Source organism: Varroa jacobsoni, unplaced genomic scaffold, assembly GCF_002532875.2.
Source record: "Varroa jacobsoni isolate VJ856 unplaced genomic scaffold, vjacob_1.0 scaffold_823, whole genome shotgun sequence".
NCBI lineage: Eukaryota > Metazoa > Arthropoda > Arachnida > Mesostigmata > Varroidae > Varroa > Varroa jacobsoni.
The window spans coordinates 62967-86242 of record NW_019213725.1 but is presented as its reverse complement, the minus strand read 5'-3'; the positions used below and the strand labels follow the sequence as shown (position 1 = coordinate 86242).

The window sequence follows — 23276 nt, the reverse complement described above, 5'->3', positions numbered from 1 at the left end:
AAGTGGTCTTAACTATTTTATGATAGTGACTGCTTTAAACAACCATTATGCGAGCTGGACTTAAGTCCTTTGATTACAACAAACCTTGGCTGATGATTGCATTGCTGAAAGTACTTCATGCTACTAAAGCATTTTAATCGAGGTCTAGCATTTCTGTCAATACCTTTTCTTTCTTTTTTTTTTATTTTTGCTAATAGCTCTGGAAGTTTGGCTTTTATTTCTCCTCGTTTAGCTTGATGCTCCTTTTGGGACAAGTTCCTTCAATGAATTCTGTCGGTTTGAAGCTGAGAAAATAAGGGCAACAAAGTTTAAACGGCCCCTATATATGCTCGGACTCGAACGCTTTTCGAACTTGCTTTAGCCGACTAATCTTGCTACATTCGGCCGACATCAACAATCCCACGCAGTGTGTTGATTCCTATAATTTGACTTTTTCTTATAGCTGACTCTCGGCTGTATATGTATAAATTTGCGAATTTCATGTCTGGTGCTGCCTTATTTAGGCACTGGTTCAAACAACACGAAAGGAAGTGTGTATAGGTCCAGTTCTGAGTCTTGAGTGCTCCTTTTATGACGGGCTTTGGTACGGATGTTTTACCATTGCTCTAAGGGTTTCTCAGAGCAAAAAACTGCTATTATCATGAAACAATATATAGCTGATTGCCTTGAAAAGTTCTAGGTTGATATGCGGTGAGGCCTTTTGATGGTCTAGTTCTTGCAGAAGTTAGAACACCCAGCATAGCTCAGACTGGTAAGAGCGTAAATCAAAGAGTTACGCAGAAGTATCTGGGTCACTACAGTTAAAAATTTGCCAAAAAAGACGTAAAATATATATCTAGAAAGAAGTTTAAATTTGTTGTGGCACTGTTTTGGTTATTATAAAGGCATGTTATATGCAAAAAAAAGTTACTAATAGAATTCCAAGCCTACTTTTGTATCACTCACCCTTTCGTACTTGAAGACCTTTACTACCACAGCTTTCTACACTGACTTCAACCTTTCAAAGCACTAAGGAATCGATGAACGCTGTTCCTCAGATGCGATCAAAGCAACTGTCAAACCAACAAACAGAATTGAAGTACCCTTCTTGCTTGAATTCGCTGAAAAATTCGCTTGAATAGTTCTGGTGCTTCAAAGGACAGATGCAATGTGCCAGTAGGCAATTCGACGTTTTCTACAGTTCTAACGTTCATTACAGGCTAATGCAAATATCGCATCCATGCGCATTATTTTATCTATTATTTTTAATTTTAACTTTTACAGGCAACCTAACCCAAACTATCACACGTAATCTAAAGCATCATTCATTAAATCGAGTGTGATTAAACGACTGTAGGCGAGAAACTTGTTGCACGTAATACGTCAATTTCGACAACCTACAAATAAAGCTAACGCTCTTTATCGGGTATAAGACGTACTGACGTACATAATGTGGCTTACTAATATGATCGAAGCTTGAACGGTTTGTGAAAATAAACTTTGTAAGGAAGATGCAGTTGTCTGTTAGAAAGATTTCAGATGACACCCTACTAAAAAGTTATGTATAAATTTTTTTATAGAAGAGGTGGCGCTTAAGTACGAACAAGAAACTTCGTATCAATGGTGCTAAAAATTGACTTACTCAAACTGCTCTAAAGTTAGAATTCCTGAAACCGCTACCGGACAGATAAGTCGCTGTGCTTTGGATGACTGTACTACGAGCTATATTTATTGTGACATTTAGTGCACTATGCAGCAATTAGTCCGTCCTTTGTGGAAAAAATTTTTCAAAGTGTGTAGTATTTGTAGATTACTGCTTTGAGCATTTTTTTGGCTGGCGAAAGTTATTTCACGTAGCTGCAAACATAAACCTAATAACCTTTTAATTTACCTTACTCGAGCTCAAGTAAACAAACTTGATTTATACTAGTGCACTGGTAAGCCAATGAGTTTAAAGAATAACGCAGCCTTAGAGGCATGGCAGAGTTTGCACTCGGCACTAAATAATATCATATTATGGAGGTCTATTAAGAACATATGGGAGAAAATAGCTTTTAAGTTCATCATCTTTTTTGATTTCCTTTTTTAAAGCCGTTAAAAAAGAGACAGAACATTGCTTTGATTTAACATGCATTAGTTTGCCTGTAGCTATTAAGCGGGCCGAACATTTTGTATAACCAACGGAATATGCATCATTATCAAGCACATCCTGACAAATACTTAAACCAACTGCCTATATATGGCCATAAGCCTATTTAGTGTCATTGTATGATAATGAGTTTGGAGACAACAATACCGTGTAGTGTTGAAAATCAACGTTTGGTAATTAAGTTTTTGTCTCTCAAAGATGAGAACGCTAATGAACTACATGGACATACATAATTTCACTATGGGAAGCATCCTTTGCCGCATCTCAAAATGCAAATCTTGTATACAAGTAGTTTTTTTTTCAAAATTCAAATAAAACAGCACACCCCAAAATTCGCATCGCACTATAATTTTTTTATTTTCACTTTTTCTATCTATAGCTCTAACATATGCATATATTGTACAAGACGTATATGACTCTTGGCATACTCGCCCATGAGAATTCTCACTGTTGTTTAACACAACGGTTTTACTGTAAGAAAAATAAAAATCCGTTTAATACTCTATCTTTTTTCAAGTCATACTACTTATGCAAATCATACAAAGTTAACAACAGCCAAATGTATTGATGATAATAGAGAAAACAGCATAAAGCACATATGGGATATTGTGGTAATGAACGTAGGTATATAGCTAGGGGTATCAAAAAAAAAATTGGCTGATAGTACCAACCAGTCAATGAGCAAACTAAGTGAAGTGAGACTTGTTGGTAAAGAAAGATGACAGATTAACTTATATTCAAATTGTGTGAAACACGCGTCTATGTTCAATAACTCGGATTACAGAAATAAATCACTGAGGCATGCTGAGGTACGATTGAAAATCAAACGCACTAATGTTCCGACATGAGAAAACTTTCCTATTCTAAGTGATGTTACACAATTCATTTATTTAGTGTGAACGATTATCTAATAATATCAATCACAAGTGACATTTTCGCCAACAATCTAATTCCGCAAAAACGCCTGGAGCTCTGAAGCCCTTAGATAAATTAGTAAGCAAATGAGTGAACGTTTTTTGGTTATAATTATGTCCGTAGTATATAGAACATGGTAGGATTCAGTAAAAACACATCAGATCCAAAACTCTTACATGCTTGTGCCATGTGTCGAATCCATAATCTCAACTCATGCTTGCGTCATATGTCGAATCCATGATTTGACTCGTGACCCAACTAGCTATAGACACTTCATATTTATTACAGTTCAGAGTTCATTGGATCATTGCTGACGCCCAATAAGCGCAATACTTCAAGTATATAATACCACAGAATCCTTCTCATACATGCAAAACGTTGTGTAATTGAATCGCGGGTACATTCTCTGGAGAATCACAAGACTCAATTATAACTCATTTAACAATAAGATTCATATAGAAAACCATCTAAAGCAAAATCAATTGTCATCTGTTAATCATGACGAATTAATAGGGATAATAACGCATTACAATTTGTTGGAGAACTCCACAGACGATTTGAAACGCACACTTCATACGAAACCAGCAGGGATCATTGACAGCCGCCCCAAGTTCTAAAAGTTTCGTAGCAAGAGCTTCCAGTTGAGGATCGCGCTCAGGTTGATACATAGCCCACACTATTGCTAAAGCGTGAAATAGAATGTTCAGATCGTCTTTCGTAATCATATTTTTCGCTATTTTGTCTTCGCTGAGCATCCCTGCATCTAGCTTGCAGCACACAAGACGAAGGCAGAATGCAGAGTCGTACCCTTGCCTAGTGGGATGCCGACTAAAAAAGAACCTAAGGAAGTCAGTAGCGTCTCGAAGGGTGACGTCCTGACAGTCTTGCATGAGAGTGAGCCAGTTAGGCACGGCTGATGTGGGAGCAAGCATATTGTTAATTGCTTTCAAAAGGCATGTGTGAGCGACTTTATTCGGAACGTACACTATGAGATAACCCAGTAACTCAAGGGCTTGCGCCGTGGATGATGCCTGATGACAGATTCCTTTCACCATTGGTTCGAGGAGACGTGCAGCAATGAAATCCAAGCCCTCCTGCGGTTCCGTTACTGTCCAGGGCAGACCGAGAATACGCTCGAGTACAAGAAACGCTTGTATAAGCAACTGACTAGGCGAATCACATATTTCGTTGAGTTCACTCAGCGTCGACACAGGTCGGACATCTCGCAAACGCATCAGACGACTCCGCCAAGATAGTTTCGATTGAGGCTCGGGTAGCGATGCACGGAGCTCCATGGCTTTCGACCAACATAATGCAGTGGTCCAGGGCTCATTACAGAACCAGTCCATGGTGCTGACACAAAACATCCTAACGGCTCCCAGCAGCTCCAGGCTCTCGATTTCCCGTTCGACAGTATGAGTCCTATGAGCTAGTAGAGTTTCCACGACGTCTGGTTTACCACACAGGCATGCAATCCTTAGCACATCGAGGTATACGTCAGGAGAGCACCCTGCGTAACTTCCTCCTAGACACATTGACGCCCCAAGCCAGCCGCCAATAAATGGTTGCGCTGGCTTGCCGAGTGGCGGAAGCTTCAACGCAAAACCGAGTGTTGGATTTTCCGGCCTCGGTGGTCGGTATCGCTGAAAGATCTTTAAATTTTCTGGGGTTGGAGCATACGTCGCGAACTTGATGTACGGTATAAATTCCTCCCCGCTCCCCATTGGTATAGCCTCCTCAACACTCAATGCAGCCTCTTCATGCGAATCCCCCATTGTAAATGTTCCGTAGATGCTGTTGGCCACGATTCGATCAGTGCTTCAGCCTACTTGTCGATTCTGCCTACTTGATTAATAGTACAAAATTGGTAGCATGGATTGAAATTAACGATATGTAACGTATAGACAACGCCAATGACGAGTATGACTGGTTTCGGTCCCCCTGCCGTAACCGTTTTTTCACTTCAAAGGTCTAGAACATGACGATATTAGATCCATGGCAGCCAAGAGCCAAAACGCACATATAGAAACTATAAAGCCTATTAAACTGTTATTTGGATATTCATTTGGGAGCGCTTATTAGCACTAATTTTAGTGAAAAAATAAGTAGTCTGAACTACAGTACCCCAATAAGCCTCTGGCACCTTTGAGGTTACCTGTCTAATACATAACTATAGTAATAAATATAGTAAAACTCAAGTGACGTGTTTATGGAATACTCGTCAAGATTAAGCACTTAGTGAAAAACAAACAAATATTATTTGTTTGTTTTCGAAGAACAAAACCACGAAACACATAATAAAGAACCGACTCGATTTTGTTTTACATACTATCAGTCCATGATGTCAAAGTTCGTTGGAGAGTCCACCTTATTTATAAACGGCTATTTAAACAGTGTTAACAATAAACAGTAAAATACAACATCAAATTGCGCGCGAATTCGAAGAACCAAATGTGACCATCGCCGGCAACGCACTAGCTAAGAGCGGACTAACGAGATCATCGATCCGAAAAGAAGCTTCGCTGTATCAATTAAATTCATAGAGACATGACTCTTTGCCCTCCTCCGTGTTTTTGAGCTTTATATAGCTTTTAATCTTAAGACATTTTTCCAGCACAGATATAGAGGTAGAAAATACATGATTTTTATTTAAATAAATACGAAGTGCATAGTCTTCAGTCAAGCTCTAAGCACATTCTGGAGCGCACAGCGTACGCGGCAACCGAATATGACAAAATTAGTTAATAACATTTAATGTTCTAATAATTCTATTTTAAAGCTAAATGAAACAGAATATTTAGTCAAAATACTGAACTCTCAAAACAGATCATGAATCACCAACTGTATTTTCTACAATAGAGTAATAACTTAGTTGTCAATTTCCCACTAAATCCTTTTTTAAATTCTAAATGGTTGTTTATGACCGCTGATACTGTTGAAAATTAACTAGATACATTATTTTTGCTTTCGAACCTTTTGTCTCTGTCCACGATAAACAAAATATCAAGATGGACCTAGTACAATCATATATGAGTTTATATCGAAGTATTAAATCAAGGGTTTGTCCGGATCGTGTCGCGCATTTATCCACAAATACGCCTATCTCCGTGAACTATTTAATGATACGTTAAGAAGACCTCTCAGTGATAGAAAATCTCTTTTGGACTACAGTATTATTATCGTTAAGATGGCCAAATATTATGAGAAATGCACGTAGGCACTTACTTTAAGACAAGGATTAGCTATTTAATATTGGATCTCCCATGGTATCGTCTCTAAATATAGTTAAATATAGTGGAATAATAATGAGTGCTTTAACTACTTAGTTACTAAAGCCAGGGAAAAGATTTTAGCTGCTCTATGACTGTTCCTTTTTTCAGTTTTCTTTTTGTAATATTTTTCCACTTATCAAAGCAATATTAATTCAGTTTGTAGCGCCGTTGTTTATATGGAAACATTTGTAATCAAGACATCAATGGTAGGCTGACGCAACTTGTAGAAATTGTAATACTGACGAAGATGGTAAGACTACCCAAACTATTTACATTCTAATCGAAGTAGACGAGTGGGAAGCTAATTCAACTCACTGAAGTGTATATTTGCCTTTCCTGATAATTAGGAAATAAATCTTAGCAGCACATAATTGAAGTGACGAATTGTTTCCTTAGCCATAAGTCGCGGTATTTACAGCATTTACCTAGCAGTGTTCCGAATTGTTTTGCAGCATTTGCAGACCTACTACTACCAAATTACTGCTAAAGATAATTAATAAAGACAACGTATTCATAGAATTATTTAACAAATAGAACGTTTCGCTTTATTTATATTACAATAACCAGGACGAACTATAGCATATATTTAGAGCCTATAAGCTTTCTCTGTTCCTCATCTTGAGCTTTCGCATGTTGCGCGGGGGTCGATAATTACTGGATTGTCCTTATACAATAGACCGATGATCACCTGTCTCTGAACGATGGCTAAGCTCTCCTGTGCTTGCTGAACCGCCTCCTCGTAAAAAAAAATAACGACAAAACTAAATAATTTACCTTAGTCCTTCTTTACAACGTAGATAATGAGCGGTTTTCTGATACTCCGCCACGTATCTTAGAGACGCAATTGTTTCTGATCATTTACTCAAGAGCACTGAAAACATTTTTTTAATTTCAACTGAAATAACATTTTTATACAAGGTATAAACAGGGACAGCGATCGTGCTCAAAACTACACCTCCTTCGTTTGTACGTAGCTTAGCTATGTTTCCAACGAAGTAATGTGAATAGGCCTTATCATCATACTGTACCTGCTCCAACTGTGGGCCTGGTGCAAGCGAGCGATTAGCTCGAAAACTATCTCGAATTTTTCGCTGTGCATAGCTTCGGTAGCTGTAATTTGGCCATTTAGCCGACTCCCGCAAGAGTTGTCGGTATAGTGTTAATACCTTAGCACGTGCGGACATCTGCAAAGTAATGTAAAAAAATGACAACATTGGTTATTAAAATTGTAACGAATTTAATACAAATTGAACTAGTAGCAAACAGATAAAACCTGGTACCGATCATCAAGTCATTCGCCGTCAGCAGACACCTACCGTGAGAGAAAACGTAGTTCAGTAACCATTTATCTTGCTTATACCCTTTTAAGAATCCATTAAATGTTTAGCAATGTGACACGTAGATTTAATTGACTACACAAATCCACTGATGTTTGAACCATTTGAGAATTGCTATTATTTAAATTTATATTACATGCTCCTGTATTTTTCTATCATTTTATCAATATTAACTATAGTTCAATATTTACGGTTATTTAAAAATTAATTGAGTTAAAATATAATTCAGATGACACAAACTGTAATAACATGTTAACAAAAGTTCATTATAATGGTATGATACAGGTAAATCTAATTAATTGAATTAACACGGTAAACGTCGGCGACAAACACCCCGCACTATATTTAACTGAATAATAATCTCAGAATGTACGGAAAACTCTAACAGTTCACTGTTTTCTTAATTCCAGCTAAAATAAGAGGGCGCCAGAGGCTTTCGCCATCACCGGCCTCCCAATTCAAAAATTATGCGCTCAGAATCTCTTGATAGCGATTCTGCACTCCCACGTCTAAGTGACTATGAAGAGTGTGGCATGAACCAAACGCCCTTTTACAGCTATCCAATCCCCCAATGCAGGGCACCATGTCAAGCCTGACTGACCAGCCGACGGTTTTACGGGTACCACTTTGGTCAATTTCGGAACTATATGTATTCCATAGAATACAGCTGCGCAGCAATAGGTACGCAAATGCTTCTGGTAGTGAAGTTTGTAACATAGCTGAGACTGAGAACTGTGTTACTGCATAGATATGACGATGTTACTACCAGAACCTCGAAGGTTTTGTTCTCAGATTGGACATACACATTCAACCTCTTCAACCAAATTACATAAGCTTTTATCACTATCAATCGGGGTCAATTTTGCGCGTCATTCAATATAATAGGTTTCGATAAAGATGGATTAGTAGGATTTTCAACAATTAGTTTTTTTTCACAATACCCAACCGAGTCAATATTCGTAGCTGGATAACTGGTGTGACATAAATGTCAGATTATTACATACTCGCGGTAGTAGTACTACAGACATACTCTGAGCCTACATAAACAATATCGAAAGAACCTTTGGGGCCGAAACTGAGATTTCCATGCTAGTACTTTTTCGATCCCAGCACGCGATTTCACTTAATACACAAAACCATTTACATTTTCTCTACTGTTCTATAGCCGTTATATTTAGTAGTACCTTAATGCTTGGTGAAAGCACATTCTAAGTAAAACAAATTCGCATACGCTTATACAGTATTTCACTCTGCTCTCCTATCCGATAACAAAGCCACTTTGTATAATTTACCCTGGCCCACCTGATTCGTCATAGAAGCTTCGTTATAATAGAGCTGGGAGCGGCAAGTCGGATTTAGCCAGACGCTCTCTTCGACTGCCGCTTTGGCAAATCTGGCGATTTAGTTTGGTTTGTAATGAAATTAAACATACATTTTACCCATAATCAAGTGAGTATATGAACTTTTATCAATTGCGTGCTTCTCTTCGGTACTATAGAGTTCATCGGAACCTAACCAAAAAACAACAAAAAAATTTTAGAACGTCACTTAGCGTTGTTGTTGCGCTGATATCAGTGTAATCGCTTCGCTGTATTGGAAGTAAAAATTTGCCTGGCCCATAAAGCGTTGTGATGGTGAGGTGAACAGTTTAGCTATGTTTACTTGATAGGAACAGAATCCATTCCTATGATGTACTATAAATCAAAAGCGTCCCCAAACTCAAATGGTTTTATCAATAATTTAACAATTGCCGGAAGAGCAAAGAATAGTCCTTTAGAATAGTTTTGTGTTCAGTCACAAGGTCAACAGCAAAACATTGATGGAATACACGCAGTCCCCTACTCGCTGATGGTCTACCGATAACTGGCCATCTCTAACTGGGTTTGCCTTTGTCTCCTGTAGAATCTAGAACAATTGGACACCTACCTGTCAATATCATACACTAACCAAGCGAACTGATAATGCGCTAGACAGAAAAGGACAATATTTGAAACCTCGTTGGATTCGTTTTTTGTCGAGTCAACTCAACGAAGTGGATAGACAATTTTACTCAGTGTTTACGTGTGCTGTGTTTATGTGTGGACGCTTGTTGTTTAAGCACACGTACGTTAAACAAATGAAGTTGTTTAACCGAGCTAAAAGATGCATTCATATAATAAAATGTTTAGAAGATTTGATTAACGGAATTAAGGGAGTCTCTTATTGCTATTCTCCATGTGTCTGGCCCATTGCACAGCCAACTGTTGGTTCAATTTTGAGAGTTCAGATGCTTTCTTCTTATTTTACAGATGGCCAAGCTACTTAATATTCGCCAACTCTGTGTTTCAAGGCAGAATTTCTTTCCATATTCATTTTCCAACACTGCTATCCATCATACAATACAACACAGAAACTCGTAAGTGCCCAAATTTTTCAGCTACACAAGCATTTAGTTATATGAGCCAGCCTCCTGGCAACTATATACGGATTGTTAATTTCAAACGTATGCGGCTTTAACCTAAAATGAATACAATCACATTAACTTTAATGTAAAATATATATATATATATATATATTCGAATTTTATTCATATATTTCAAAAACTTATTGTTTTCTATGTGACGGGTCGCTTTCACACAGTTTCAGATATTTACAAAAGAAATTCGAATGAAACGATCTTTCTGCGAATGGTATATATATATTTTTTTTTTTTTTTATATATATATATATAAACACAAATAGGTGTTTTAGACCCACCTATTTGAGATGCTAGTGCTATAACGAAGTAAATAATTCACCGCCGTTCAACGTTCTCTGAATGTTATGGTGTTCCTTAATCAAGCTCCCTCGAGAAGCTTACGCGAGAAAAACTGATTGCGAATAAATAAAGTAAATTCGACGTACTCTAAAATTATAGTGAGTTTACTCCAGGAGAAATTAATTCAGACAAAAGTATTTAGTTTCACAAATCGACGTTCAGTGGTTAAATATTTGTTTTAAATGGCAGCAGCGCTAGCGCTGCGCGAATTCAACGAAGGTCAGTGAAAACATTAAGCAAGGAAGCCTTAAGGGAAAACACGCTATCCCAATAATGTAAAAGTTCCAAGAGTTAATGAAGAGTGTTGGGGACCTGTTGTTGTGAGGAAAAGTATTGTGATTGGAAGGACGAAAACTCATTACCACTACTTTTCATGAAAGTATAAATTGGAGTTTTGTCGGTAAAGATTCGTAGTTGCTGCAGAATTGTATCCATCCCAGGTAATAAAAATCCAGAAACTGTGTAAAAAAGTCTCCCGTGAATTTCCCCCAGGACACTTATTAAAATACGTATGGTCTCATCCACGTGTAATTTGCGGAACGTTAATATCAGAAAACTCGCGTAGAGCATACGGTCGCTATAGGCGAGGCATGGTTCAATTTCCCCCGGCAGCCGAAGGCGGATTAGGCAAACAAATCAAGTTGCACTGTAGATCGAGTTCAATAATAGTGTCGAGTTTGCTTCGGACATGAGATGGTAATAGTACTTGCAACGTCAAGGGCATCCGCTACTATGGGATGCACACAGTTGCTTGATTACAACGCTAGACCTTATCGGTATGCTGTAACTAATCCCTAGTTTGAACGTTGGTTTTAATCTGCTTATTTTCCTAATTATATCCATGTGATTATAGGGCCCAAAATAACCTAAAAAAGCAACTGGTTGGCAAGCATAGCACACTATCGATTTACTCTGAGCGGAAATCATAGGTGGAGAAATTACAAATGGGAACGCTATAATGGGTACATGCCTGTTTAAAAGTGTGTAAAAGGGCATCTCTAACATATATCAATCATTATTCTAGTCCTAATTGAAAAGCATAATTTCTAAATCCGTCGGGTTCGCTTGTAACCGCGAAGTCTATACTACATGCATATATATTGCACGACTAACCGAAAAGCAGAAGTTCTCTTCATAATCATGTATTATCGAGCAGGTAAATATTTTCTGACACCACCAACAAATCTTGCTGCTTTTTGCAAATAGCGATTAGCTACCGCACTGAGGTATTTTGTAACGGTAGGCCTCTTCAACACAATCTAGATCAGCCCATCCCAAGTCTTTGGTTCATTTTTGCTATGTTGTACTCATTCGTATGCTATGTTGTATTTTTAACGTTTGCTGCCTAAGAATGCGTACGTTACTTGCAGGTCATCATGGGCCGAACCTTCGTATCAATATCTACAGCGGAGCAAAATTCCCACAATGCATTTTCAGAAGTCACTTCCACGACTGCCAGTGCCGAAGCTGGCAGATACCTGTTCGCGCTATTTACGTTCGCTTGAACCAATTGTCACCACTGCAGAACTGGAAAACACTCGCACAATTGTAAAGGACTTTGAGGAAGGTCGTGGAAATGCATTGCAAACCGAGCTTGTCGCAGAAAATTCAAAAAATAAGCATACCTCGTACATCTCTCAACCATGGTTTGACATGTACCTCTCGTCTCGTTCACCGGTTCCGTTGAATTACAATCCTTTTCTTATCTGGAGACGTGATTCCAATGAGAAATACAATGACCAGTTAGTGCGGGCTTCCAACCTGGTGATCTCTTCATTACGATTTAAAAAGTCATTACGAAACAAGGAGCTTGAGCCGATGGTATTTCACCTCAACGCTGCCAAAAGCGACTCGCCATTTTATCGAGACGTTATGAGGTGCAAACAAAATTTTATTAGTTAATTTATGGACGATTTAATTATCATTATTATGGGCTTCTGTTTGACTTAGTGAGTGTACTTAACCATTTCGTAGAATTAAGAAAAAATATATAATTGAACCACTATATAATACAATATTATATTCAATAATAAGTGTCTAAATGGATTGTTAATAAGTCATTTAATACCATAATCTGTGAAATAGCTGGACTCCAGGTTTTGTCTCGTGGTATGCGTCTGCGCTTTTGTTTAAGGCCTATCCGCTGGATATGTCACAGTTCAAAAATCTCTTTAACACAACGCGAATACCCCGAAAAGATAAAGATGAGCTTCTCTACGAGCCTACTGCAAGACATATGGCTGTCCTCTACAAAGGAAACTTCTACGTGTTCGACGTCGAGGATAGTACAGGTAACTCAAATTTCGTGTAAATAATCGGTTCTTCGAATGTACACTTTGCTACAACTGGCGGAACGTAAAAGACCCAGATTTCCTATGCATCTCATCCGTTTTGTTCGACTCAGGTCAGATTATCTCGCCGCAAGCCGTTTATGCCAATCTATCAACGATATTCAATAGAAACGACCAGCCCGCCGCCACTGCACTAGGAGCTCTTACTACGATGGATCGGAACGCTTGGGCCCAAGCTCGAACTCATCTGATGGGTCTTAATAACATGAATGTATTGCATCAACTGGATTCAGCTGTTATGCTATTGGTACTGGACGAGGAAACGTTTGACATGACTGGCGACCGGATTCAACTGGCTCATCATTTCTTGCACGGGCCAGCAAATAATCGGTGGTTCGATAAAAGTTTTTCGGTTAGTTAAACGTTTGGATAATAATTTTAATCTAGAATAACAAAAATCGTCAGAAATTTTTGTGCATGCATAGTTTCCCGATACACCAGTCAATAAAACGAACATCACTCCTATCCGTTTCATGTGTACATCCTCGCTTTACACTTATAGGATACTCTCATTGCATTCTATCGTTTCAACTTCGTTTATATCTCGTTTTATTTAAATAGCTGATTGTAACTAAGTGCGGGAACGCATGCATCAACTTCGAGCACTCGTGGGGTGATGGAGTTGCCATTCTTCGCTTCTTTAATGATGTGCACAAAGATTCTACCGAAAACCATTATTGCCACCCTGGGGATGGTGTCAAAGCTGGGTTGGCTACCGTCAGGAAACTTGGTGAGGCCCACAAGTCATGCATTAGTCGTTTTATATATAAAATGTATACATGGTACATCCTTAAAATGGTTGTGCTGTTTATGTAGCTCAGGAATAGTACGTTTTGACTTTTATCAGTCCTTATGGCGTACGTATTGCTAAACAGTATTTTACGTGTTATTTTCATTTTTCTTCCATACAGAATTCCAGATCGATTCTGAAACCGAAGAGGTAGTCAAGAAGGCAACGTCCGACTATGACTCGATACGAAAATCATTAATATTATCGGCTGTGGAGCACAACGGCATTACTGACAAGTTTATCAAAGAACAAAATCTATCGCCTGATGCCGTCTTCCAATTGAGCTTTCAACTGGGCTTCTATAAACAAAACAAATTTACCCCCCCAACATACGAGTCTTGCTCCACATTGGCCTTCCGACACGGTCGAACAGAGACTGTTCGCCCGGCAACAATGGAAACAAAGCGATGCGTTGAGGCCATTTGTTCGAGAAAAGGCTCCCCCGAGGAACTTCGCGCCTTAATCGATGAAGCATCAAAAGTTCACAATCAGCTGACGAAGAATGCTGCCCTTGGCCAAGGCTTCGATCGGCATCTATTTGCGCTTAAAGACCTCGCAATTCGAAATGGCGAAACCCTACACGACCTTTATTCGGATCCTGCGTATGTGTGGAACAATACATTTATCCTTTCAACATCGACACTTCACGGCAATGCATTTATAGCTGGGGGCTTTGCGCCAGTTGTTAGAAACGGCTTCGGGATAGGCTATGGAATGCCTAACAAAAATTTTGGTGTGTTAGTATCAGCGTATAAACCACACGCCGATGCCGAAGGACTCGCTCAATATCTCAAAGAAGGCTTAGATCAGATTATTGATATACTGCTTAAATGCAAGCCACTGTGTGCCAAGCCGAAAACCATTTAATCGTAAATGTACTGTACATAGTAAAAGCAAAACGCTCCTCAATCATGCTCTATTTAGAATACAGGATTCAAGTGTTGTTTATTTTGTCTACGAATTCATATATGGGAAAGTAAGGGCGCTTATGAATCTGTAAGACAATAAAGACAACGCCAGCAATTTTAACAATATTTATTATTATTTGTATGACTGATTATTACGCCTAACAGCAATTCCCTATAAAGGTAAAAGTATACACATTGGACTGATCAGACATAACAGCGCTATCACCAGCTGGTGACTGGATCTAAATGACGCGATTAAATTACCCTTTAACGACCTCCTCCTTGAATTTGCTTCTTGAGTGTGAGAATGCCTTCTCGTTGCTCCGGTGGGAGGGCGTTAAGCTGAGCTTCGGTAAGCGAAAGTACCTGTAAGAGAGACATTAAAACTTTATTAATACTAATAAAATAGACTCGATTTCTCCTTTGTTCTTGTCGCTCCAAGCTTCCTTTGTACTAATTTTGTGTGATCAGGTACACAAAAACGATAAGGAACAAGTGATTCAACGCCACATACGTGTATACATACTTGCATGATAAGCTTGGTTTTCTCCTGTTCATTTGGATTCGTTCCGGCAGCTGGCATAGCCGAAGGTACAGTGGGTGGCGGAGGCGGGTTGGCTCTTCCAGGGGGCGCTGCTTGCCCCGCTGAAAAGCCAGCCCTGCCGGCGTCGCCTCCGTAAGCTCCGGTGGCTGGAACGGCGCCTTGGCCTGCTCGGGGGTCTCCTCCAGCATTAGGGCCTGTGCCAGCTGCTCGGCTACGAGGATCGTATCCACCGGGTCTATAGTTACCTACAAAGATAAAAAAAAAAACAAAAAATAGAAGAAACGAATCGAATCTAAGGCCATAGGGAAATTTGCAAAAAGTCTGCGCGGTCTTATAGTTAAAGCTGAGAAACTGACGATAAGACGCAGGTGGGCCTCATTTTGAGAAGAGATAAATGCACTGTACTGAAAAAAAAACATAAAATATCGAGCACAAACATGCTTCTGCGATACATGACACACGGTAGGGGCTAACTTCAAGGGTCGAAATTACAAACTAACAAAAAGGGCCCAGCGAAAATCTTCAAATCTGCTTCACTAAACTTCTGCTTTAAATGAAATGATTACACTTTCACAAAACCGCGATGTAAAAAAACGTAATAAAAAATTTACATAGTGATAGTAAACTGATACGTGAACATTAACGATGTTTGAATTTTCATCTTTCATCGATAACCCCTGCTAACTTTATGGAAAAACGAAAGCTTTATGAACAAACCTCCAGCAGCGGCAGCTGGGGGTGGCCCTCGCAGATCCTGATCCATTGAAGGGGGCATCCTAAGGTCTCGGTCGCCGCGTCCACCTTCACGATCTCGTAGGTCCCTATCACCACGTGGGTCAAAACGTCCTACCGTAGAGTGCGGGGGATGTGCTGGCGGTCCCCCACGGAAGCTGGGATCGCCTCCGGGTGGACCTGACGGAGGTCCAGCAAATGCTCCCATCGGCATCATCTACAGTTATCCAATAATAACAACATGCTTTTAAGTAACTGATATTAATAATGCACGCATGTGCCTCTGGCTATACAACTAGGATTGCTAGGTAGCTTGCTCTTTTCATACGCATATGCTTAACATATGCCCTAATATTGATGAAATCTTAAGGTCCATTAGGATTTGCAGGAAATATCGGCGCCAAAAATTTTGAAGCCCCTTACGTTAAAACATTTGTTCCGCTAGCCGCATGATAGGAATGCTTGTGTATCCGAAGTTAAATTTCGACAAAACAAAAAATCCATGAGTTCACTTCGACAATAAGCACTATAACAGTATGCTGTTGCTGCATTTATTCGTTGCAGTCTGAATAGTAAAGCGTTCAACAACAAGCCTATATACGTGTCCTCTGAACTCGAAATACGATAGGCACTACTAATCGTGATACTCTGCGACGTGAATAAAATTTTGTCTTATAATTTAATTACACTTATTCATTATAAGTTGTTTGAACGTGAAAAAGCGGTCTGTAGCTGCGGCGTAAATATAGTTTGGGACAAAAATCCATGGAACACATCGCATTTGTTTTTGTTAATGTTGTTAAATCTAGTTTAGATGTGCACTGAGCAATAAGATGTATGACACTGATGTTTTATACATTAAACCGCAGTCATTGTTCACCACCCTAGCATTGTTATAAATACAATGAATGAAAAAATAAGCAAGGACTCAGTTTACACCTATGTAAATTGACAGGAGGTAGAGTAACCAAATTTCGTTTAGAGAGGCTTCCATATGTGCATTTGGCTGCATTTTGATCCGACTAAGCTGTTTCATTTGGTTCGTGCTATATACTGTATCTTCTTACTAAATCATTATTGAAGTAGAGTTTCATAGGTTAAGCCTTCAATGAGGCGCTATCTTTTGGTAGCAAATAATAACCACTTCATCTAAGTGCTGAGCCTTTCATGTTTTTGTATCTAAATCTCGATTGTAACCAATTAACGTCTTGCAAAGATTGCCATTGTTTGATATTTTTAAAGTAAAATATTTCATTAGTACACGTTGAAGACTGTCGCTTCACAAAGTAACTAATAAAAATGTTTTAAATGATCATCTAGTTCTGCTTACCGGTACAGCGGGTTGCATACTCTGTGCAAGCATAGGCGGTGCCTGTAATGGCGGGGGCTGCAAAGGCGGTGGAGCTGCAAGTGTGGGAGGTTGCGCCGGGGCTGTTGCTGGCCCCGCCTCGTGCAAGGTATTTAGAACAGGATTTTGGCGGTAAAGGATACTCTGGAACACCCAGTTAGAAATCAACATATAACGTCCTAAGGTTTAAATCAACTCCGTTAATACTTGACGGAAGCAGGCCTCACTCATATTAAGCGCTGGCGGTGTGGAGGGGCCTCCAATATTTTTTTTTGTTAACACATATTAAAAGCAGTATCGCAATACGGTCTATCAAGAAATAGAACAAAATTTATTTTATTCGTCAATACTCGTTCTATTCAACTTACATAAAAATATCTCAAAACCCCCCCCACATACAATTGATTTTATGGGATCTCTACAAAAAATATTTTCTCAGATCAATGACATTCGTAAACGTATTCAACCAGCAAAACGTATTCCAACGTCGAATACAGACATAAGTATTCTTATTATACCCTTACAGAGGCATAAATTCCAATAAAAAAAGATTTAAAATTTCTGCAAACGCACTGGATAAAAAATTCAAAGAAAAATATAACCACGATAACCGCTTGGTTTTACTCGTATGTTTTACAACTTCTACGAATTTCATAAATATTTCATTTCATTGACTCACCAGCGCAACCTGTGGATCGACGATTTTCATGATGACCTGGGCCTGTAGCAGAGCATACGCTAACTGAGGATTTTGAAGGAGAAGATTGCGCGCTTCGCTCGGATTGTTCTGAATACAAGTTTTCATCTGTCGCATCAGCTGAAACATTTGCTCGGGGGGCAACGAAGCAACAGCCTTTGAGATCGCCTCGGGCGCTTTGTCATTGTCCATTTCCTCCCCGTACATTGGTTCGGCTGGTGGACCGCCATATTGAGCGTACAGTGCTGACAAAAGAAGTTTCAAAAGCATTTTTAGCGTTAAATTAAATAATCAAGTAGATATCAAACGTAATTCGAAGCGAGCCTATTAAATAACTAAAAAAAACATCCAATAATAATCGACTTTTTTTTTAACCTACGTCTGCCATTACATGTGTTCATTGCGTAAGCGTTCATTTTTTTGTAGTCACTAGTTATTGTTCTGAGGTTCGCGTGTTTCATATATTATAACGCTAGATTATCAGTTAATGTATCCTCTTCAAGTGTACTGCAAATAAAAAAAGGTTTGCTACCTCCATTTATAATCACCTTTAAGTTCTTCCTTGTTTCTTTCTGAAGCTGCATGGTCAACACGTAATGCTCGCCCGCCAATTTCAAATGCGTTCAGATTTCGCATAGCGGACATGGCTGTCTCCTGATCTTTAAATTCACAAAACCCATATCCCTTTGGTTTTCCGGTCTCACGATCATAGACCAACCTGAAAAAGGCATTCAAGTAATTAGCTTATTTCTACCACTAAAGTAGACAAAATCTGATAGTGGATTTTAAGGCAAATATCAAAACTCTTCCTCGCATCGCATGCCAAAAGTTATACCATAACACAGTAATTTCAGTAATGAAATTAGCCAAACAAAAATAGTTATCTAAATTGACCATGCACATCTCTTACGAAGTATCGCTCGGCGGTCATTGCCCTAATATAAATTCTGCAAGCTGAGTCTGAAATGATACATGGATCTCCCTATCGCATTGAAAAGAAATTCACTCGACGTATTTTATGTGGAAACTTTTATTAAAAGTGTTTCAACCTGAAGTTGACGACCGGTCCAACCTCCTCGAAGATCGCTTTAAGTTGTTCCTCAGTTGCATCGTAAGGAATATTTCCAACTGAAATTTGAATTCATGCAAAATGTTATTCTGGCCGTTAATGGCAGAGAGTAAACTACATTCACCGGGCCTCCTCACATATGCTGTTTTATCAAATTCCAATAATAATCTCAACAAAGCTTGCCGCTTCAAGGGAAAATAAACTGATTGAACTCAGCGGTATCGTATATACGTAAACAGCGATCTAGCAAATACTTTACAAGGTTAATACACCTAATGTAATACACCTGAATAAGCGTTACTAGAGATTTGATCACTTGCAAAAGTAAAAAAGTTACACAGAAACGGATTCGCCTCTTAAATGCATACTAAAAAAGTCAAGAACTTTATGTCCGTTACTGGCAGTAATTTCAATGACAACACATCGAGAACTCTCAAAGAGTAGTGTGAAATGAACAGTTGAACTCTACCGTCTCTTAGCTAAGGAATCGATTCGGTATGATTTTTAAGAGAAAATCCTTCAACTTGGTAACACGTATACCTGTTTCCTGTTACAACTTTAATATACAGGATACCGGTTTCCATATAAACAACAAGACACGCACTATTTATTTTCTTATGAGTTGGTTTTAAGTTCGATTAGTTTCGATTTGTGTCTATCTAACGTCGCTTGTAAACTAACCGAAAACTGAACACGCCGATTTTTCTGCAACAGAAACATCAACATTTCTCTGTAAAGTGTTCATCGACATCATCGATATGTCTACAGTTCGCCGCCTCCACACTGACACCTCTACGTACTGTTGTGTACGAAAACAACAAACACCCGCCGACAATTGCTGTTGACTAGACGCAGCGGTCAAGGAGGCATTGCGCCGAATATGTCGCAAACCAATCGTTTAGGCTTCACTTCTGCTCTGCTTTTTTTCTATTCAACCGTGCCGTGCTAATAGTCTCCCATGTGGACATTGCCAACTACGAGGAAGCGAAACATGCAGAGACGAAAATAATCCCTCAGGGGGGCGGATGTTCCGCTGTATCCCTTATTCAATAATGATGAATATAGGAATTGCTTTGCCTTCCGATATGCTTCGAGCGTCATCTCTGACGGCCTGCTGAGCTTCAATGTCCAGCCGTCAGCTTGTTGTGCTTTCGGTCCAGGTACTGCATCTAGTCGTGGTACTTTCGTCGTATTTGTTTATGTTGTCGTGTCGTAGCACAAGTGAGAAAGAGAGAGAGAGAGAGAAAGCGAGAGGAGCAGCTCTTGCTAACAAAGTCCTGTCCGTATTAGCCACGTCAGTCTCGAAGCGGTCGGTGTAGCAGTGTGTCGGTGTGACCAACGGGTAACGGATAGTGTTGTGTACAACGCGTTTTATTGGCTGATTTTATCGAGTGTGACCGTGTTTTTCTGAGCTTCTACATCCAGATCAGGCTTCGTCATGAACCTGTTTCGACTAGTGGGGGATCTCTCCCACCTGTTCGCCATCATTATACTTCTTTTGAAGATTTGGAAAACTCGCTCGTGTGCCGGCATCTCGGGCCGATCTCAGCTGCTGTTTAGTATTGTATACACGGCCCGATACCTCGACCTATTTACCTCGTTTATCTCGATCTACAACACTGTCATGAAAGTTATCTTCCTCGTCGCGTCCTTCGGTAAGCAGCAAATACAATGAGGAAAACGTTTCAGGGAGAATGTTTAGATACTAACAATATACTGTATGTATATATAATGGTCGGACGATTATATATATATATATATGTGTGTGTGTATGCCTACGTATGCTCGTATCTCCTGGTATCTCCAAGTGTGCATCAATGCCGGCCAATAATACCAGCCTTGAAAAGATGCGAGAGCAAGACTGTTACCCTATCATCTGCTAGGTCGTTACCAGTTTTACCCAGTCGTTGACCAGTCTTAACTGGGGCTGAATAGGGGGGCTATTGGTGCAGCGACAGTCGGTAAATGGCCTCTGTGTGACAGTTTATTTCCAGTTTATTAACTTACACCTCTACAGAGCGTACAAAAACCTAGGTTGTTGTCAGTTTCAACAGTATATTTTGCAAACATGTTTATTTGAGCGACGTGTGTCCGCGTGCGTACTGGGTCTGAGAAGCCTGAGCGTTATTTGAACCAACTGGCGTTATGGCAGTACGTTGTTCTCGAAAAATGTCGAAAAGCCTTCGACGAGCAGCTTTTCTTTCTTGTTCCTCATGGACACAGTGGTTCAGTCTCACATTTATGAAATTAGTTCTGCGAAATGTCATGGTCAGCGTGTTATTAACAGCGACAATCGATTGCGCGCGCTGGTTGATCGGGTCGCTGGCTGGTGCGTCAAACTTGCCCATCAGTGCTAGCACTAGTTGAGTAATAACGATAGTTTTGTGAAAGCAAACATATTTTGGAGTCAATGACCCTCTATACAGACCCGGCTTGGATGAGCTTTGCTGTCGCAGGAAGGCTGTTCTAATTGTTATTTTTTTTTCGTCATCTCTCTGAGCCGAATTTTTTCGCGGACTGTATATCCCAGCTATGAAATTTAGTAACTATAATTGTATCTCGTCTTAATTGATACATTTGAAATTATTAAATTGATTTATGGTGAAGTCGCTGTTAGCACAGGTGAGCTTCTCTGTGGCCGCATTTTTATTTCGCTTTTAATTTTTTTATTCTGACGAATCCATGTACATGAAGATTGCCGCCTTTACCAGTTACCGATGAATAAACGCTGAACATCGGCCGGCAGAGTCACCTAATTATTTAGGCAATGAAATTTTGTGCAGTTAAGAATATTTCCGACGTGTGTGGGATTGTGCAAAGGCATTAGCAGGTTTATTCCCCGAGAAATAAGGCCAAGCCTATACAACGCTAATGATCTCATATGGCGTTCATTGAGGGGCGCTGATAGGGCATATTGAAGGTAATAAGGCAAAATAATAATTATCATTAAAGGTGTTATTTCCCGCATAGTGGAAACTGTCAACAGAAAGAATTTTACAATATGACACGACGATTTAGTGTCATGCGCATGTTTTGAGTCATTTTTAATGTAATATTGATTCTTGGTTGTATTAAATTATATAAAATAAAACTATCACTCCAGATATAGGTGGATCATAATCGCGTAAAGAAATCTAAACGACTCTATTTCATTATTTGGCAGAAGTAAGCTCGCCGTCGGTTTTTGGTGGCAATCTTTCACGCTGGGTGGAAAATTCTCGCAATCCTAATATCTATCCAAATAACTAATCATAATGACTGATGCCTAACAATGATCACCTTCCAAGAAAGTGTTGCTTAATAAAGCGTTTTTTATATAGATAATTTTTCCAAGAGGGTTTGCATTTCATTGATCCTTATAACATCTGCAGTGTCTCAGTCATTATTCGGAGATCTCACATATTCAAAGGACAAGAGGCACAAGCAGAAAGATCCTAAGTTATTTCAAATTCGCTTCTGTACTGCGTCTAGCTTATATATATTATGTCCTAAGCGGATTCGTATTTTGAGGTGCTACCGTTTGCTAATTACAGGTGTTCGTAATTGGATGAAGAGCACTGTCACATAGATACAAAAGTACCCCGTCATTTTTTTGACGCAAATGTATTTTAGAACATCTGAGCTATACTTTTGTAGAACTGCTTTTTTGCCTGTTCTGTTTGCATTATCGAGAGGTTCTGTTCTTCTTAATTTATATCTTTTTTCCAGTGTTACTTCTAGCGCGAAAAAAATGTTCTGTAGCTGTACAGAAGTTATTAGAAAAGTTGTGTTACGTTTGTAACCTTTTTTCCGCTAGGCAATCCGAGGGCGTAGAACGTCGATTGGCGTCAATAAGGGCATCCGTTAATACCAGCTCCAATAGCAGATAGTAGGCATCTAGTTACGTGCGACAGACTGGTTCAGACAGGCAGGCAAGCAAGCATCTGGCTTTTTGTAGCGTTCTACCATTTCGGGTAAGAAGCTCGTGGTCGTAGTCTCGAATACGGAACGACAAGACAGGATGTGCCAGACTGACCCATGTTACCTTCTATTATAGCCATAGAGGCTATGGCTTTCGACTGGCAATGGTCTAGGCAGAAGCAGCAGCAGCAGTAGTAGTAGTAGCAGCCACATCCGAGTTCTAGCGCCATGACTAGCCGAGGTGGTCTTGAGTGTACACGCATCAGTTGCGTGGTGAATAACGGGACGTCCAGAAGGCGAGAAAAAAGAGAGCTGCCAATTAAAAAACAAGAACGACTCACATGGGAATAACGGGACTCCGTACAGACTAGTAAACAGCCTAACAGCGAGGCTGGCAGAAACTAAGCCCTTTAATTTCTCCATGGTTTTGTAGGTCGTTCATTTTTAAATGCAGCTTGAGCCACAGCTTTCAAAATCAAGGTATATTG

At 39.5% G+C, this 23276-nt stretch overlaps 5 protein-coding genes and 1 non-coding gene across 12 annotated transcripts in view; 2 read left to right on the top strand and 4 right to left on the bottom strand.

The window, feature by feature from the left end:
• Positions 1–2460: 2460 nt before the first annotated feature.
• LOC111264149 (uncharacterized) lies at positions 2461–5558 on the bottom strand. 2 transcript variants are annotated; one of them, XM_022839793.2, is made up of 2 exons: positions 5373–5558; positions 2461–4888 (listed from the first exon to the last, which is right to left on the bottom strand). In XM_022839793.2, exon 2 carries the CDS (start codon positions 4816–4818, stop codon positions 3550–3552), a length of 1269 nt encoding a protein of 422 aa, XP_022695528.1. In that variant the 5' UTR covers positions 4819–4888; positions 5373–5558; the 3' UTR covers positions 2461–3549. The 2 variants fall into 2 exon arrangements, with proteins under 2 accessions (XP_022695528.1, XP_022695529.1); XM_022839794.2 differs by having other exon boundaries at positions 2461–4885.
• A 1271-nt stretch (positions 5559–6829) lies between these two features.
• On the bottom strand, positions 6830–8966 carry bcn92 (LYR motif-containing protein bcn92). Of its 2 annotated transcripts, none has more exons than XR_015312579.1 (3): positions 8837–8966; positions 7344–7499; positions 6830–7051 (listed from the first exon to the last, which is right to left on the bottom strand). XR_015312579.1 is itself a non-coding variant. In XM_022839779.2 (3 exons), exons 1-3 carry the CDS (start codon positions 8738–8740, stop codon positions 6929–6931), a joined length of 303 nt encoding a protein of 100 aa, XP_022695514.1. In that variant the 5' UTR covers positions 8741–8927; the 3' UTR covers positions 6830–6928. The 2 variants fall into 2 exon arrangements, 1 of the variants encoding a protein (XP_022695514.1); XM_022839779.2 differs by having other exon boundaries at positions 6830–7048; positions 8714–8927.
• LOC147752983 (U11 spliceosomal RNA) lies at positions 8072–8205 on the bottom strand. The gene has a single exon (XR_015312583.1). It is a non-coding gene; the product is annotated as a U11 spliceosomal RNA (small nuclear RNA).
• Positions 8967–8969: 3 nt separating the features above from the next.
• On the top strand, positions 8970–14634 carry CPT2 (Carnitine palmitoyltransferase 2). 5 transcript variants are annotated; one of them, XM_022839761.2, is made up of 7 exons: positions 8970–9101; positions 9941–10047; positions 11820–12326; positions 12535–12740; positions 12854–13152; positions 13362–13530; positions 13712–14634. In XM_022839761.2, exons 1-7 carry the CDS (start codon positions 9069–9071, stop codon positions 14455–14457), a joined length of 2067 nt encoding a protein of 688 aa, XP_022695496.1. In that variant the 5' UTR covers positions 8970–9068; the 3' UTR covers positions 14458–14634. The 5 variants fall into 5 exon arrangements, with proteins under 5 accessions (XP_022695496.1, XP_022695492.1, XP_022695495.1 ...); XM_022839757.2 differs by having other exon boundaries at positions 12818–13152; XM_022839760.2 differs by having other exon boundaries at positions 9043–9061; positions 12818–13152.
• Positions 14610–19734, bottom strand: CstF64 (cleavage stimulation factor subunit 2 CstF64). The gene is made up of 8 exons (XM_022839775.2): positions 19570–19734; positions 18869–18947; positions 18368–18537; positions 17802–18064; positions 17105–17266; positions 15760–15991; positions 15025–15287; positions 14610–14864 (listed from the first exon to the last, which is right to left on the bottom strand). Exons 1-8 carry the CDS (start codon positions 19640–19642, stop codon positions 14766–14768), a joined length of 1341 nt encoding a protein of 446 aa, XP_022695510.1. The 5' UTR covers positions 19643–19734; the 3' UTR covers positions 14610–14765.
• A 367-nt stretch (positions 19735–20101) lies between these two features.
• Positions 20102–23276, top strand: part of KdelR (ER lumen protein-retaining receptor) — an 8228-nt gene continuing 5053 nt past the window's right edge. Inside the window, exon 1 of the mRNA XM_022839777.1 lies at positions 20102–20543. Within this exon, the coding sequence (XP_022695512.1) occupies positions 20327–20543 (217 nt within the window). The 5' untranslated portion in view covers positions 20102–20326. The remainder of the gene's footprint in view (positions 20544–23276) is intronic.

Coding starts and splice junctions, on each gene's coding strand:
- CstF64 (XM_022839775.2), bottom strand. CDS start 19,642: ATGATGTCGATGAACACTTTACAGAGAAATGTTGATGTTTCTGTTGCA. Junction 15,288..15,759: donor CCCAGCTGCCGCTGCTGGAG/GTTTGTTCATAA, acceptor TTATCTTTGTAG/GTAACTATAGACCCGGTGGA. Junction 14,865..15,024: donor AAACCAAGCTTATCATGCAA/GTATGTATACAC, acceptor TCTCTCTTACAG/GTACTTTCGCTTACCGAAGC.
- bcn92 (XM_022839779.2), bottom strand. CDS start 8,740: ATGGAAATCTCAGTTTCGGCCCCAAAG. Junction 7,500..8,713: donor TCTCAGTTTCGGCCCCAAAG/GTTCTTTCGATA, acceptor ATTACTTTGCAG/ATGTCCGCACGTGCTAAGGT. Junction 7,049..7,343: donor CAGGCCCACAGTTGGAGCAG/GTACAGTATGAT, acceptor TTTTACGAGGAG/GCGGTTCAGCAAGCACAGGA.
- LOC111264149 (XM_022839793.2), bottom strand. CDS start 4,818: ATGGGGGATTCGCATGAAGAGGCTGCATTGAGTGTTGAGGAGGCTATA.
- CPT2 (XM_022839757.2), top strand. CDS start 9,069: ATGAAATTAAACATACATTTTACCCATAATCAA. Junction 12,741..12,817: donor CGACGTCGAGGATAGTACAG/GTAACTCAAATT, acceptor TAAAAGACCCAG/ATTTCCTATGCATCTCATCC. Junction 13,153..13,361: donor GGTTCGATAAAAGTTTTTCG/GTTAGTTAAACG, acceptor TTATTTAAATAG/CTGATTGTAACTAAGTGCGG.